Raw genomic sequence first — 16,217 nt, forward strand, 5'->3', positions numbered from 1 at the left:
GTACAGGAGACAGCAGATGTTGCCAGTTCTGCAGTAAACCTGGTGTTTTCCCAAATCCAGAAGTCATGGGATGCCACCAGTCATAGATTCCTCTAAAATGTGGAAAGGAAAACAAAAAGTGAGAACATCTTATCGTCTTCAGAGAAGGGGAAATGAGAGCTTCAAGTGCTGAATACTCCAAAAGTATAAAGCAAATAAATAATGCCAAAATGTGAAGATCCCATGATGTGGATGTCAGCAACACCATTTCTACTGTGGCACACAAAATAAATACTGATTTATCTGCTGCCTGTACACAACAGTCAAGAGTGACGCTGCAGCATCACCACCCTTCCAAGGCAACAGAAAACTCAGCCCAAACTATGTAGGAGAGGAATCATCTCCTCAGAGAGAAGTCAGAGGAGCACAGAAAACTGATGCAGCTTCCTCTGAACAGAAATACTCTGGGGATCAAAAGCTAGGAAGCACCAAAGCTAGGAATACTCCCATCAAACTAGCTTTAGATTGGTTCTACATCCTTGCACAAAGGAAAAAAACCCCAAACTATGGTAAAATCTCTCAAAGGAAAAGGAGAAGTAGTTTTACACCTTTGGTTACGCATAAACCAAGAAAGGCAATGACAAAGGGATTTTTATGAGGTAGGGAAGCTGATTTAGTGTTGCATGGCTGTAATTTACTGACGTTCTCAGCCAAGCAGCAGAAGCACTCAATGAAAACTAAGTATCTATTAAAATAGAAGTGAAAGCAAAGATTGGTTTAAGGGGAACAATAGTGCTGCATTTTATCCATCATTTCAAGAAGCTCCTGCTGAAACACAGGGGCCAGAGATGGAACCAAGTGACTTTTCTTTCCATGACTCTTTCAAAGCCTGGATGGGAGCAAAATGTTCAGAGTTGCAGCATGACCCTGAGAGAAAACTAAGAACAGGAAAGAGTAGAGCAACTCTTTTTCCTCAATGACCTGGCACAGTATTTTCTCTCCAGTCCTGCCTACTGCCCCTTTGCACACATCACACCATGTGCCCTGAAGGTTAAATTGCAGATCCAAGTACATCCAACACTGGATAAACATGGACCACCAAAAAGCCATTGCTGAATATGGCTCCTGTACCTCCACCCAACCAAATGCAGTCACAAATTCAGCACCACCATCACCAGATTCACTCCACCATCAGTGAGAACTTGGAGAGAGGCTACAAGGATTGAATGTTGATAACCCTGGCTATTTCAGTATCTGTTTACTTTCTTTTCCTGGGACACACACTTTGCCACGGGTGACATGTGGAGGCAGGACATGAGGAATGAGAGCCCAATTCATGCACTGTAGGTGTGTCATTGAGGGTCCACACAGGTTTATACAATCTGGGATTTGTTACTGAAACCATGAAAAAGGGCTGTACTTAGTCATTTTAATAAGCTTCTGCTATTTTATAAACTGTCAGCTGTGAGCCTCCAGGAATGAAAACATTTAAGAAGCGTCTGCTGTTTTGGAAACAAAGAGGGAAAAATCCAGAAAGGAAATTGTTTGCCCAAGTGCCCTAAAAGCAGTGTTTTGTGAACATGCATCACCAGGACTACAAGGTGTGATTAAATAACAGCTACAAAAGACATATCCAGAGCAGTACCCAACCACCAGCCCTTTGTTCCAAACCATTTTTAACCACACTGATCCGTAACAGCAGTTTCAGCCCCTAAATATATTGCTTAAAAGGAGGGATTACATGTAAACCTGTGCTTTGCTGTACAGAAGAATTTTTCAACATCAGAAATAAACTATAAATAAAAGTCTGAAGTTGTGGCAACGAAAGTGGAGATTTTTATGGAAAGTCTCCAGGCAGACTCTCCAGCTGCCTGTTCCTAAACCCCTTCCTAGAGGATGCTCTCCTCACCTGGCCTCGCCCACACTAGACTGTCAAGTTTCTCAATTTACCTTCAAATATTGTCTCCAACCTAAAGACAGAAAAAAAGAGACTAATAACAACCCAAGTCTCCTGAGCACCATATTTTCTACTCATGGCTATGTGCCACGTCCACATTTTGCCCAGCCTGGGGTGGTTGTTAAATTCACAGTTCAGGTGTTCTGGGCTATTCCTGCTGGTTGTTCCAGAGGCCCCACAGGGAGGTCCTTGTTTTCTAGAAGGCACTTTAGGTGACAACACAGGTCACTCAGATGCCAGCCTGGACTCACTGCATCTCTCCTCAGCTTGGAGGGTGAGGAATTCTGCAGAATGGTCAGAACACATGGGATTGATTTTCCTTTCATCTTTACTTTCAATTATCTGATAACCCGCTGTCACCTGCTCCCCAACAGAGGATAGAGACAAACAGCACAAGTTTAATTTGTTACCACAAAGGGCCTACAAACACTTCCTATGAGCCAAAAAGAGCTAAACTACCTCCACCTTTTTGGACACATATAGCTCAAAGTTGCATTTATAGTGCCCAAAGCCTCATTTCCCATGTCCAGAGCTCCATTTCTATCATTCAATCAACCCTCAGGGTCCAAGACACATCTTGAGTGTCTAATTCCTCATACATAGGATCTAAATCACACTTAGACCTAAGAAACTCATTTTTGGGTCATGAAGCCTCATTTCTGGAGTTCAAAACTTTGTCTCTAGGATTAAAAACATCATTTTTGGGGTACAAACCCTCACAAGTTCCAAACATCCCTTGTGAGGTATAAAGGCTCATCTTAAGGGGCCAAAGCATAATATTTAAGGCACAAAGTCTGTCTTGGAAGGTAAGCAGGAGCGAGAGGAGGAGACACAAGGGCTTGGAAATGAGGCAAAGCTGTCATTAGACCAGATCTGGCTATGTTAGAAAAATTAATAAAAACAAACAAGAACAAATAAATAGAGCTGGAGCAACCGTCTGCATAAACTTTGACTATGAAGTAAGGGTGAAGGACTGATTTGCTTTGAGTGATAAATTTCAGGGAGAAGAAAACCAGACCTATGAAAGATCTTCTAGTTTAACATCTTGCACTATACTGACACACTTCTATGCCCATCGCCTCCCTTCTCAATCAATGCTCCTCCCCTCTGGGTTTTACTCCAGCAGCCCCCACTCCCAAATGAGGGAATGCATTTTCCCAAGTTTCTGGAGTCCCTGAGCTTTGAGAAATCCTTTTTCCTATGGATTCCTAGGGCTGTGGGAAGTGCTGCATGGCAGAGAGGTGACAGGGATGGAGTCCAGCTGCAGCCCATCAGGCCCAGCTTACCATGCAGCCAAGCACAGTGAGCACCAGTGCTGAGAGCAGGCACAGCAGGTCACAGGAGTTCATGGCAGGAGGGAATTACTGTGGGAAGAGCACAGTAGGGCAGGGGAGCAGGAATATGGGAGTGTTAAATCAGCCTAAGGCCCCACTGCCATCTGCCAGAGCGGCACGCAGCCAGAGCAGCTTCATCTCCAGGGTCTGTCCTGCCATCCTTCTCCTGGGGGTCTGTCCTGCCTTCCCTCTCCTTGGGGTCTGTCCTGCCTTCCCTCTCCTTGGGCTCTGTCCTGCCTTCCTTCTCCAGGGTCTGTCCTGCCTTCCTTCTCCTTGGGCTCTGTCCTGCCTTCCTTCTCCTTGGGGTTTGTTTTGCTGTCCTTGTGCTTTGCCCTCCCACAAAGTCCTCGATGACCAGATGTCCCCTTGACCACAGCTCTCAGCCTGGACTGGAAGAAACCTCCAGGCCTGAGGGGACAGTCTCAGTTCCAGTCCCAATCCCAAACTCAGCAGGAGTTTCTGATGTTTCTGAGTTTCCACAACCAGATGCTCTGCAGCAATTCAAGTGTTTGTCTCCCAAATGCTATTCCAAAACACTGGGCTCAAACACCATCGGCTCCTAGAAAGATGTTTCCCCATTTAGGAGCTCTGTCTTGCCAGCTTGGGGGAAGTCATGCTGAAACAGTACCTTAGAACCAGGACAGGAACAAGAAATAAGTCTTAATAGCTCAGTCCTGATGAAGCAATGGTAATAAAAAAGGATTTGAAGCAAATCAAAATGCCCTGAAACTCCTTGGATCCCATAAGCCCCAACTCCTACAGATTTTTAAAGCTTTTCCTGAACCAAGTTTAGAGCCTGTGCAATTATCTCCAGTCTGAGATACTCCAGCCTGTATTTCCAGAAGTTTTGCCAAAGGAAAGTAGCTGTGAACATGCACAGATGTGTTTCTTCACATCTCCATATCCTTGGAAAAAGGCATGGCAATAAGCAAGTGAGGAATAATCTGTCACAAATGACAGATCTAAGCACGTTTGGGTATTTTTTTAAATTCTTGATGGTTGGTCTGTCTTCCAGGATTCCCCTGCTTTGGCAGCTGAACACTACAAGGCAGGCAGATTCCTGAGCATCTTCCACTTGCAAACAGCTGTACTTCCAACAACCACATGCTGCCCTGGGCTTGAAGGCCATGGAATTTCAGCAAACCAAAATACTCCAAATCACTTCCAACAAACAAAAAAGAAGTCCCATTTTACTTGGAATCTGAAGTCAAAGATTAAAGGCTTATTGTCCTGGGCCTGGCCCTTTCCTTTGAAACAAGCAAGGTTTCTGGGAGAAACAGAAAACCAGCCCTGCCCCTTGGGATGGCACAGATGTGAGCACAAACCAGATCCCAGCTCCAACACAGAGACACACATCTACAGGAACACAGTCCAGACTGGAAGTACAAGCTAAAAGCATCACACACCAATAACTGCTCAGAGTTTGTCACAAAGGCAGGAAGCTAACTGAGAAACTGAGGTGATTTTCTATACATTAACAGGTACAAAGTGTTTTAAGACACTCTTTCTAAATGTTAGGCTTGCTGCCTTCTCTCTGTTTACAACCTAAACCATTTGTAGTGTTTTCTTGAGGCTGGCACCTTGCACCCCTGAAGGATTCTGACCATAAATACTGCTGGTTTGACCAAACAACAGTAGAAATACGCACCAGCATTCCGACACACAGTGAAGGAGACAAGAGGCATCTCCTCTGTGACTAATGAAGGGTTCTTCTGCCATGACAAGTGCAGGCACATGCATGTGGGATTTTTAAATAAACAGGGTCATTTCCAAGGGAGATTAAGCAGATGTGAAAATAGGAATTTGCAGAACTGATGGCAGACAGACAACTTCCATTGCAAAAGCAGATATGCAAACTATTTCAAAACAAAAGCATTCAAGTATTTGGGGGTTTAAATGTAAGTTTAGATTCAGGAAGAGACTGCTGGCAAAATCTCACTTTGCTAGTGCAAATGCTGATTATTCCACATATTTACTATCAAACAATCAAAATTTAACACCAAATGCTCTTTTTCTCTTACGATATCCAACTTCTTCTACAAGTTATACACTGTGCAAACTGCTACCCTGGTGCTTCCCTCCACTTTCTCTCCACAACTTCAGAACCTAGCTGGCTGCTCTGGAGAGTGTCTAAATTCCTTTGAAGTCAAAAACAAATCCCTCCAGCACACACATGCCCCTAGAATTTCTCACTCTTGTTCCAGTTTCTGTTAAGCCATATTATCTCACCCCTCACATCTTTAGGATACACTGAGGATTCTGGCTGGGTTGAGAGACACACAGTACAGCAACAGAGAAACCAGAGACAGTAATTGCAAGTTCCTTTTGCTACCCTGGGAGATGCTGGGAGGAAAAAAGGATAAAATAACTCATCAGGATTATTTATTTCTTTCACACTCACATGATTAGAGCTCCAAGAGATGTTAAAACAGTGAAGGTCGGAATAAACAGAGAGACAAGAGTTACCCAGGAGCATTTACCCACACTCATCAAAGTAAAAGGCCATGTTCTCCTGCTCCAGTCACCAAAACCATGGGAAGCACATGGGATGTTATGGGAAAAGAGGGACACATTCCAGTAGATCAGGTTGCTCCGGACCCCATCTAACCTGGCCTTGAACATTTCCAGGGATGGGGCAGCCACAGCTTCTCCAGGCAACCTGTGCCAGCACCTCACCAACTTCAGCAAAGAATTTCATCCCAATATGCCATCCAGCCCTGTCCTCTGTCCCTGTGAAGCCACTCCCCCTCCAGGAGTCCCCCTCTGGCTTCCATTACCTGAAAGCACAGCACAAGCAGCTTGCCAGCCCCACAGCAATCTGTGCCAGAGCTACACTCCCTAATCTCATTCCATTTAATCCAATTGCTTGTCTTCACAACACAACAGCTTCACTCAGGCTTACTGCCAACACCCAGCTGCCAGGGGCTCATCCATCAGAGCCATTCCACTGGAAGCTCCATCTAGCCAGCCAGGGGTCTGCTTGGCCTTTGTAAACACTGCCAATAGATCCTCCTCAAAACTCCCCAAAAAACCCCCAAAACACACCAAACTAACATTGGTTATCACCTCTGATGCAAACACTACCAGTATTTCCTTTCCTTAAGCAAGGGAATTCAAAGAGTTTTGGTCTGAATGGGGGTTCTGAGCCACCTCTGCAGTTACTCCCAGTGACTGCTGCCACGGCTGAGGTGGGAGCTTTCCTAGCCAGGACTTATCTCCAAATGGAATCAAATCATGACCACGTGGCAGCTATAGGAAGTGGGAAAGACACTTCCAAGAAAGGATGCTTGTTGCAGACTTCTTCACATGGTTTCTGTCTCAAACAGCAGGAGGGCAACCACGACATCCATCTCCCTGGATGTGGCAGGCATGTTGCACCAGTGACAGAGCACAAGGTGGGTATTGTTGGCCTTCACTGCTGCCTGAGCAAACCAAGGAATGGTGTGTGGGCACCAAACATGCCCAGCCTTTCATTCTGGGATTTGGGCATCTGCTCAGCCACAGGGAAACCTGCATGTTCACTGACAGATCGAAAACAAACCTGTTACCCCTTGCTCAACTCTCATATGACACCTCCTGATGAAACAAAACTGCAGCTAAGAGAACAAAAAGCATGCTCACTTTATAAAGAACCCTTTAAAACTTAATGCTGCTATTCTTGGATAACAGGGCAGCCCATCATTTCCGTACCTGAGAAGCAAAGAGGGATTATTTGGACACCAAATTCTAAACTCAGTTAAAAAAAGGTCACCTTTTAAGTCTGAAAATGTCTTCATTATTCATTTTCCTGTTTGTAACACCTCATGCAAATAAAAAAAGGAAACCCAACAACATGTAGGTTTCAGTTCCCTCTCACATACCTGAGATGTTAAGAACTTTGCTTATCAACCTTAGAGAAATTATCCCAAAGCAAAGCAATAGGGCATTAATATTTTCTAAGAAATAAAGTTCCATAAATGACGTCACCAGGAACGTGTGGTTACAAGCAACAAAAGCTGTGCCCAGAGCGTGACAGGAGACACAAATGCCAAGAAACCAGCCTTACCAGCCCATCACAGTTGCTGATGGCCACGGCAGCTCCGGGGATGTCTGTGATGTCCCCCACGTAGGCGCAGTCGGTCCACAGGGGCTCTCTCTTCCACAAGCGCTCCACAGCGCTCCCGGTGCGAGTGGCGTTGCCAGCATCACTGCCAGAGTCCTGGTACCACTCCACCACGGCCCGGGGAGCCAGCAGGCGGCTGTTGGGCCTCAGGCGCAGGTGGAAGTCCCTGCCGAAGGCGCTGACGTTGAAGTAGAGCTGGCGGGGGCCGTGCGGTGCCTCGCGCGCCCAGCGCCGCTGGCGGCCGGCCGACAGCACGTTGGACACGTAGCTGCCATCGGCCGCCGTGCTGATGGGAACCACCAAGCCGTAGGGACTGCCCCTGCTCCAACGCAGCTCTGCCAAGAAATGCACCAGACACCACGGCACAGTAAGGTCAGGGGCCTGGAATGAGCCCAAAGACTGAAGGACCCCCCCGCCTCACATCTCCCCTTCCAAAAATCCCATTTTAGGATTCCTGTTTCAGCTACGCACGTGTCACTGCTCCTCTTTTATCATGGAATCCCAAAATGGTCTAGTTTGGAAGGGACCTTCCAGAGCATCCAGTTCCAAACCCCCTGCCAGGGGGAGAGACATCACCCTCCACTATCCCAGGTTGCTCCAGGCCCCCGTTCAACCTGGCCTTGGACACTTCCAGGGATGGGGCAGCTGCAGCTTCTCTGGACAACCTATGCCAGGACCTCACCACCATCACAGGGAAGAATTTCTTCCTATCAATTGCTATTATAAGACTGATTTTCCTAAAAAATAAAGAGAAAAGCCTGAAATATTCACTGACATTTATCAGGGGAGTTTCCTGTTTCAGGCTTGCCCAACAGGAAAGGCAAGCCCCAGGAGAGGCACAGACCCTTCTGAATTCTCCTGTAAGGAATGCCACATAGCTCTGTTGCACACCTGACACAGATCTTGCTTCTGTGTCAGGACTTCCATCAAGCTTTTGAAAATGAAGAGCCAAGCTTGGTTATAAGCACAATTTGCATACCCATTTCTCAGGAAATAGAAACAGGGAAAAAATCCAGCAGATCACATGCTGCTGATAAATTAATCCATGTCAGCACTGGTAAAGGCAGTAACTTTTCCTTCTACAAATCCCCCTACCTAGCAACTTGCTGCTGCCTTTCCTCCGAGCAACAGAGATCAAAAACTATGAATCTAACTATTAAAAAACCTGACACAGATCTGCACAATTTTGAGCCTAAATCTTGCACTTTAGTGCAGCTGAGAGAAGCCATAAACCCAGCAAAGCCACATTGTTTGTAATCAATCCTGCAGAAGCTCAATGGCACAACCCTCAGCTAAGGCAACAAGTCTTCAAGTAATTTCACACCACTAGAAAACAAATCCATTCAAATGAGTTATCTTTTCAGTGAGACTTCTGTAATCTCGCAGCAATCAGGATATTCAGTGTCTGGTTTTCAGGCTGTAAGGGAAGAGCCAGGTCAAGCTGTGAGCCACGCTTCTGCTCTGAATGGGTCAAAGTCTAAGCCTCTCTATTTGACTAGGTGAGAATTAAAAAGACATCTTCCACAAAAATAGTTATTCCCTACTCCCTTCTTCCTGGGAGAGCTGGTGAAAGCAGTAGCAGAGTGATATTACTGACAATTTCATTTGAAAAGCTTCAAGATCTGATAGCTCTGATATCAGTGCCCAAGCGCCACTGAGAATTCCTCAAATAAATATACTTAATTAAGTGAGCTAAATTTCACCTGCTCCCAGTGTGCATCACACTTGATATGAGAACCAAATAGAGGAAAAGCTCAGCAGCCAGTTCCTCTCTCCTGGTAGCAAGGGCTGCGGGTTTTAAGAGACTCACACATTCAACAAGTACCTTCAGTAAGAAAATGTTCCTAATGGCTTCAGGGAACTGTTTTTAATATTCTTCCAGCCAGTTACTGAGGATTCTGACAGAAACACAATCTATGGTACTAGTAGGATGCACACATGTAAATTCTCGCACTATAAATATCTTACTATACAAATTCTGTATCCTAGGAATGTGAAAAGTCATTTCCAAGCCCGTTGGTACCCCACATCCTACAGCCAGCAGCCACAGGGTGAGTTTCAGCAGCAGCAAACTCCACCTATTTTGCCATACACCCACAAGATCAGGTTCTGTAACTGGCATCCTAACTGGGTCATTATCCTTAGGATAATTCCCATTTTAAACACTGGGAATTCTGCGCAGGATTGTTAATCTGTCTCCTTAGAGAAGGGACCAAATTAAAACTCTAAAGTCATTTTTATTAATTAGACACCAGGCCATGCCCAGGAGACAGAGCTGCTGGGTTGTACATCCTAACTGGGTCAAAGTAAAAACACAGATCTCCCCATTCCTGGTGCTTCAACACCAGGATTTCATTCCCAGGCTGACATTCCATCTTCTACCTCGCTGAGATTCCTCGTGGCTTGTTTTCCTTTTTCTTTAAGCAGGACTTTCAGTGCCAGAGACCACAGTCTGGTGATGGAGTTCTGTGTTCACCGCACCGCTGAGAATCTGCTCTGCACATCTTGCAGCAGAATTCCCACATTTCCACAGGCTGGGGGGAAAAACCTGGCTATTTGGCTAATAAGAGCAGCCAGCTAGCCCCAAGAAGGCAGGAACAAAGGGTGGAAAATAACAACTGTCAAGGTTTTGAGTCAGTGAAAGCCTTTTCCAGAGTCTGTAAATGCTGAGCTAGAAGAGGAAATGCCTTTTGTTCAAAGGCAATTAAAATTAAATGGGACATGACTGAATCCCAGCGACATCTGAACTCCTCTGCTGACTTACATTACCCTTTTTCCACAAACTGCACGCTCTGAGGAAATGCTATCCCAGCTGTAGGTGTTCCCTTTCCTAAGCTAAAATTTCAGGGCGATCTGCTCTGCTAATTCAAAGCTGACAGTGCTGATCAGACAAGAGGAAAAGCACTTAACTGTAAATTTTCTTCATCCTTTTTCTAATCTGGCCTTAAAATGCCACTCCAGTTGCACAATGTTTAGGTTGAAAGGAAGCACTTAAGAAGGAAGAACGCATTCTTTCATTTTGTGCCAAAACATAATTAGCTAGAGAATGCCTCTGAAGAGAGCTATCCCGGCTTTCCTTCCCCTCAAAACCTGGTGAAACTGCAAAATTAACACCATTGCCTCACAAGAGCTGTCCATGCACTGTACAACAGCTGTGCTCAACAGAGGCTTGAAAATCCTAGACTTTTTACCACAGCTGTTCTAGTCACTCAGCAAGGTGATGCTTAATAAAGAGAGGATGCTGTGGAGACAACTGGAACAAGCCCAGCAGGGGTTTTGCCATGACCCTTTTCTGCTTCATTGTTGGCTGGTGGCTTCCAGAAACAAAAGAGCAGTTTTGGTCCATCTCAGCAACCTGGGTCACTCCAGAACTACCCTTTGCTCTCTGTTTGGCTGCCTTCAGGTGGCAGGAATGCCCAGAAAGAAGTAGAAGACAAGAAAGGGGGACAGATTCCTTGAGAATTTCCACTCAGCTCTGCACCTGAAAAGGGATGAAGCTGTGTGGGATCTGGAGATGGTAAGCTGGATGAATGAAAGCAAGGAGAGAGGCTGATGTGGGACACCTCTCTGGTATCCTCATTCCTCTACTTCACTGTCACCTGTCCCAGGGATGCAGACAGCTCAAGAGATTGTTGGTGTGGTGTTTTTTGCAGCCTCTGCACAGCTCCAGGTGTTTTGCAGGTAGCTTCCTGCAGGCGGTGGGGCCCAGCAGAGTTGTGCCACAGGTGTCTCCCAGAAGTGGCACTGAGCAGGGACAGAGCTCTGCTGTGTGGGAGGCCAAGGTGCAGCACAGCATCAGCACCTTCAGGCTGAGTGACACACAAGGACTCCCTCCTGACAGCTCCCAGGCACTGCAGCACTCTGTGCATCAATGCAGGCAATTAAGTGTGCTAACTTGCTATCCCTGTGATGATGTCTAACAGAAATAAACCCCCAGGCGCCTTAATTTCCCTAGGTGACTTTTCAGGCTACAAGAAAAGATCAGCTGCTGTCAGGAGCCAGCCCTGGGCCAACACAAAATACACACCACCAATGCAAAGCAATACTTTTTGGGACTCAGAAGTAGGACAGTGCATTTGCAGGTTTTACCTCCAAGTCATTACAGCTCTCAGCTGAGTAAGCCATGGTTTGAAGTTGTGGCTGCCACATCCCTGGAATGGGGCTGCGTTGGAGGGGGCTTGGAGTGGCCTGGGATAGTGAAAGGTGTCATTGCCCATGGCCAGGGGTTTGGAATGAGATGATCATACAAGTCCCTTCCAACCCAAATCATTTTGGGATTCTATGGTTCTGTACTTTTTGAATCAGAATCTACAGGATCAAATTCAGCCCCAAATATTCCTGACTACAGCAGTGCCAGGGCCGTGGAAGAAAGGAAGACGTTAAAGGACAAAAAGTTATTTTCCAGATTCAGGAATTTTGTACTGTGTAATTTAAAAGACACATTCCTATATAGCTTATGGTTTCTGAAATTCAAATACAATCCATTTCTCATGGAAAGGACTCAAAATAAAAGACAGGATCAGCATACCACTGGAAAAACCATCTGTTTGCCAGGTAGCTTTAAATGTACCTCACTGTCTCTGTTCCCATTATTCACTGATCACAGCAGAAACCAACCTAAGCCCAGAAGCTCACAGTGCCAGAACTGAAGTTGAGACAAGACCTCCAAAATTCACAGAAATGCCTGAAATTCTTTTCTGAACAAAAGCTGCACCAAAACCTCAGGGCTAGAGGTCCAACAACAGCTGGAGCAGAACTGCCTGGGGTCCATTCCCACTGCAGAAGAGCTCCAGAGAGCACTCGTGTGCAGAGACACACACTCAGTACTGGGATGGTCAAAGACTCATTTTACACTAAGGGAAGGAGTACATAGAATGGCATTCCCTGCCACTAATGCCCTGGGAATGCCAGCTTCCGCATCCTTCCAGTACCCCTTCCATCCTGTGGAGCACCCAACCGCCAGTTACTCTAAATGAACACAGATCTCCTGAAATTTACACTGTGGGTGCATCCTCCCAATTAAAGGAAGCTTCCTCTCTTTGGGAAGAGTCCTAGAGACTGAAGTCTCAGTAAGAAGCATGCCGTGGGCACACAGAGGCACATTTCCCTTCAGCTCCCTCATGTGCCACCGACCCTGAACTCGCTGCACAGCACCTTCTTACCCAGGTCTATCAGTTTACAAGGCAACAGTCAGCAGCCACAGATTTTCTAACTTTGACTGGTTCGTATTTCAGAAGGGAAGCACAGACACATAAAGATGCAAAACCGCAGCACGAGAGGGCATGCAAATTCAAGCCGTGCCACGTCACTGCAACTACAAACCCTTCTGGGTGGCAGTGCTGGGGGGTGCACAGGGAATGCTTGCCTGCATACAGATCACTTCTCTAGAAATAACTACCCTTTGAGCTAACTTCTTTTATTTCTGTCTTGATAGCAGAAATAATAGCTAAAAAGACTTACCTCTTTGGATCTGCTGTTCTTTACCAGCCTGCAGAAGAGAGAAGAAACACATGCACAAAGTTGTTAGTGTAATTACTATGCAATGGGGAATGGCAGAAGGCTGAAAAATCACTTTGTCTGTTCTGCACTATTTTGTACATTTCTTCATTTGATTTCCAGGGATGGCAGTTCTTTCTTAACTGAATAAACAGCTGTTCTCCCAATATACTAACAGAGACCACAGCAAGTTTAACAGAAATAGAGCTGCTAAGCAATCTTGATTCTGAGTGACCCGTTCTATACGTTGTGACACTGTGCCAAAAAGTAAGTTTGGTGGCCAAAAAGGGGATTTAACAGCAGGAAAGCGATGAGCTCCAAGAAGCACGGGTGCTCGGGCAGAGAGGAAGCAGTGAGCTGACAGCTTTTTGTATCTAGGCTAGAGAACAGGAAAGCCAACTGGACCACAGTGACCGCAGGGACGGTGGCAGTTATCCGAGCACGGTCAGCTCACTGCCGGCTTGGTACTTGCTCTTTCAGGCATAGGGGACCTAGGGGCAAAGGATCCAGAAGGAAGGGACCCAGAGGCCGCCGCTGCGGGATCCAGCCCGGGCCGGGGATGCCGTGTCCGGTTCCAGGCTGCTTGGATGCAGCGGTCCGCAGCACGGCAGAGAAACGAGAGCCGCCCGTCCATCCCAGCCTCTCCTCGCCCCGGGCCGGTACCGCCCGCGGACCCCGGGGCAGGGGGGACGAAGGAGGACCCCGGGGGACAGCGCGGAGGGCAGGGGCGGGCAGGGGTCCCCCCACTCCCCCTCTCCCTCACTCACCTGCCGGCCGGGCGCAGCGCGGGCCCCCAGGAGCGCGGCTGCCACAAGCCACAGGGGCAGGAGCACCATCCCGAGGCGGCCGCCCGCGCCCCGGCCCCGGCCGCGCTCCGCCCGCTCCCTCCTCCTGCCGCTGCCTTCCCTGCCTCCGGCGGCGGCTCCCGGGGCCGGGGCCGGCTGGGCGGGCGGAGAGGCGGCGGGTCCCCCGCGCCGCCTGTTGCTGTGCGCCCGCCGCGACCCGCGGCGCTGATAAACCCGCGGCGGCTCCGCCTCCGGCCGAGCGGCGCTCCACGTCAGGCACGGCCCGGCCCGCCGGGGAACCGCCGGGGAACCCGCCCGGCTCAGCGCACCGACACACCGCGGCACAGATCCTATCGCTGTGCTCCTGCTGCATCCTCGGCGCTCCCCGCCCTTGCTCCATGCGCCTGAAATCCACCGAGAAACAACTTTCCTGTCCGTCCGTCCATCCATGCATCCATCCATCCATCCATGCATCCACACATCCATCACGGCCTGCATCACACCCTGGCAGGGACTCCCAGAACATCTCCCCAGCTCGGGACCACATCCTCAAGTTCCCATACTAACCCAAGGCAGACTGCAACAGCTACAGTCTTTAAATCCCAGAATGGTTTAGGTTGGAAGAGACTTCAAAGCTCATCTCATTCCAACCCCCTGCCATGGGGGCCAATGGGCCAACCCCCATTCAATGCGGCTGCTTCAAGTCCCCTCCAACCTGGCCTTGAACACTTCCAGGGATGGGGCAGACACAGCTTCCCTGGGCAGCCTGTGCCAGGGCCCCAGCCTGTGCCAGGGCCCCAGCATTCTCATGGTAAAAAGCTTCTTCCCTATATTTAACCTAAACTGACACTCATTCAGTTTAAAACCATCACCCCATGTCCCATCCCAACAGTTCCCAAGGGTCCCACTAGACTGGAGTCTGACCACAAAGCCATTTCTCTGCCCACCAGCTGGGAACTCAGCACACAACACAAAAGGAAATGGTGCCTGGCCTGGGCAGAACCCAAAATCCACTTGCACAGCACCTTCCACAGACAGAAATCTGCACTAGCACACTCTGTACACCTTCACTTCCCCAGAAGATGCCACGCAGTTGAAGCTGTGCATAACCAGTTGGTAACAGACGCCAAGGGGGAAGAAACTTTCCAGGAGGCAGAGATCAGCCACTCCAATATCCTTGAACACCAGCAGTGTTCAACTGAGCCTGAAATTTTTCAGGGTCAAAATTAGCCAGCGTTACAAACATCTGCATCCTAAAATCCAATTAAAACCCATTGTATTGTACCTTGTGCATTACCACTCCTGTGAAACATCACAACCCACCACTATCAGTTTCTGCTGGCCCCACATAGCACAAACACGTGATCTGCTGCTGCTAAATGTTCTCAGAATACATGTGACAGCTTAACTAGAACTTTTAAGTTGACCTCCCTGCCAGAAATCATCTTATCAACATGAAAAAGAAAATACTGGTTCTACTAAATCAAATTGCGTCAAAGCGACACAATTAAAGAGGAGGAGAGCTTCGGTCTTGATTTTCAGGAGATACCTTGAATATTCCAATCACAGCAGCCCTGCTGTTTCAGAGGACACAGGTCTTGAACTGCATGATTTTCCCTCACAAAGCAAAAAAATAAAAGGAATTTTCCTGAGAGAGTGGGAATGCATCTGTTATTACAAGTGTACAGTGATTTCTGCACCTAAAACATGAAGCAGCCTGCCACATTCAGGACCAGCAGCTGCACAGAGCCATTTCTGGTTCTGGGAAAGCCCAGAATCGGAAAGGCTCAGGAACGGTAAAGTGCCAGCTCCATAATTCTAAATAAAAGAGTATTTCACTTACCACGCAGCTATTCTCCATTTTAGTTCCCTCGTGGATGTTCACCAGGCAATGTCCAACCTAACTGCACATGGTTCAGACACTGAACACAGGCTCCTTGTCTGTAATGTGACACACCTGTGTGCTGCAAACTACCTGTTTGCTGTGGGGTGAACGATGAACGTGCACAGTCCCTGTGTTTGTTCAGGGTAATTCCAGGGGCACTTCAGGGAATCACAGAATCAGACTGGTTTGGGTTGGAACAGACCTTAAACCTCTTCTACTTCCAACCCCCTGTCATGGGCATGGACACCTTCCACAGGCACAGCGATACAAAGTCCTGGCCTCTAGTAAAGCTGTTTCTATGCTCTTAAAAACATTATTGCAAGTGTTAAGTCTGTGACCGCCTAAATTATTAAACTGTGCCAAACTGGCTTAAAAAGTTCCTAAATGTCAGAGAAACCAGGATACACAACAGACAGAGTTGGGGGCCAGGGCAGATACTCTGTTTTGTCATCGACCAAAGGCTTCACAGAATTGTAAGAAAGCAGAAATAAAGTGTTAAAATTAGATGCCCCATTATTTCCAATAAGAAACCACAGCAAGTGCCACTCCTGTAACACACGTAAATCAAGGCAGGATTTGAGAGTTCAATTTAAAACATTTCTCATCTCCAGCAGCCCAGTTTGGCACACTATTACCAGAGAAATCATAGATTTCTTGTGTGTATTTCTAGTCTGTTACA

At 47.4% G+C, this 16,217-nt stretch overlaps 1 protein-coding gene across 1 annotated transcript in view; it reads right to left on the reverse strand.

Moving 5' to 3' along the window:
- The window catches only part of ADAMTS3 (ADAM metallopeptidase with thrombospondin type 1 motif 3), a 56,051-nt gene extending 42,313 nt beyond the window's left edge, over positions 1-13,738 (reverse strand). The window contains exons 1-3 of the mRNA XM_059470247.1: positions 13,636-13,738; positions 12,833-12,860; positions 7,316-7,707 (exon numbers count right to left, since the gene is read on the reverse strand). Of these exons, the coding sequence (XP_059326230.1) occupies positions 7,316-7,707; positions 12,833-12,860; positions 13,636-13,704 (489 nt within the window). The 5' untranslated portion in view covers positions 13,705-13,738. The remainder of the gene's footprint in view (positions 1-7,315; positions 7,708-12,832; positions 12,861-13,635) is intronic.
- Positions 13,739-16,217: the final 2,479 nt, after the last annotated feature.

The sequence above is a fragment of the Ammospiza nelsoni genome, chromosome 4 (genome assembly GCF_027579445.1).
Source record: "Ammospiza nelsoni isolate bAmmNel1 chromosome 4, bAmmNel1.pri, whole genome shotgun sequence".
Lineage (NCBI taxonomy): Eukaryota > Metazoa > Chordata > Aves > Passeriformes > Passerellidae > Ammospiza > Ammospiza nelsoni.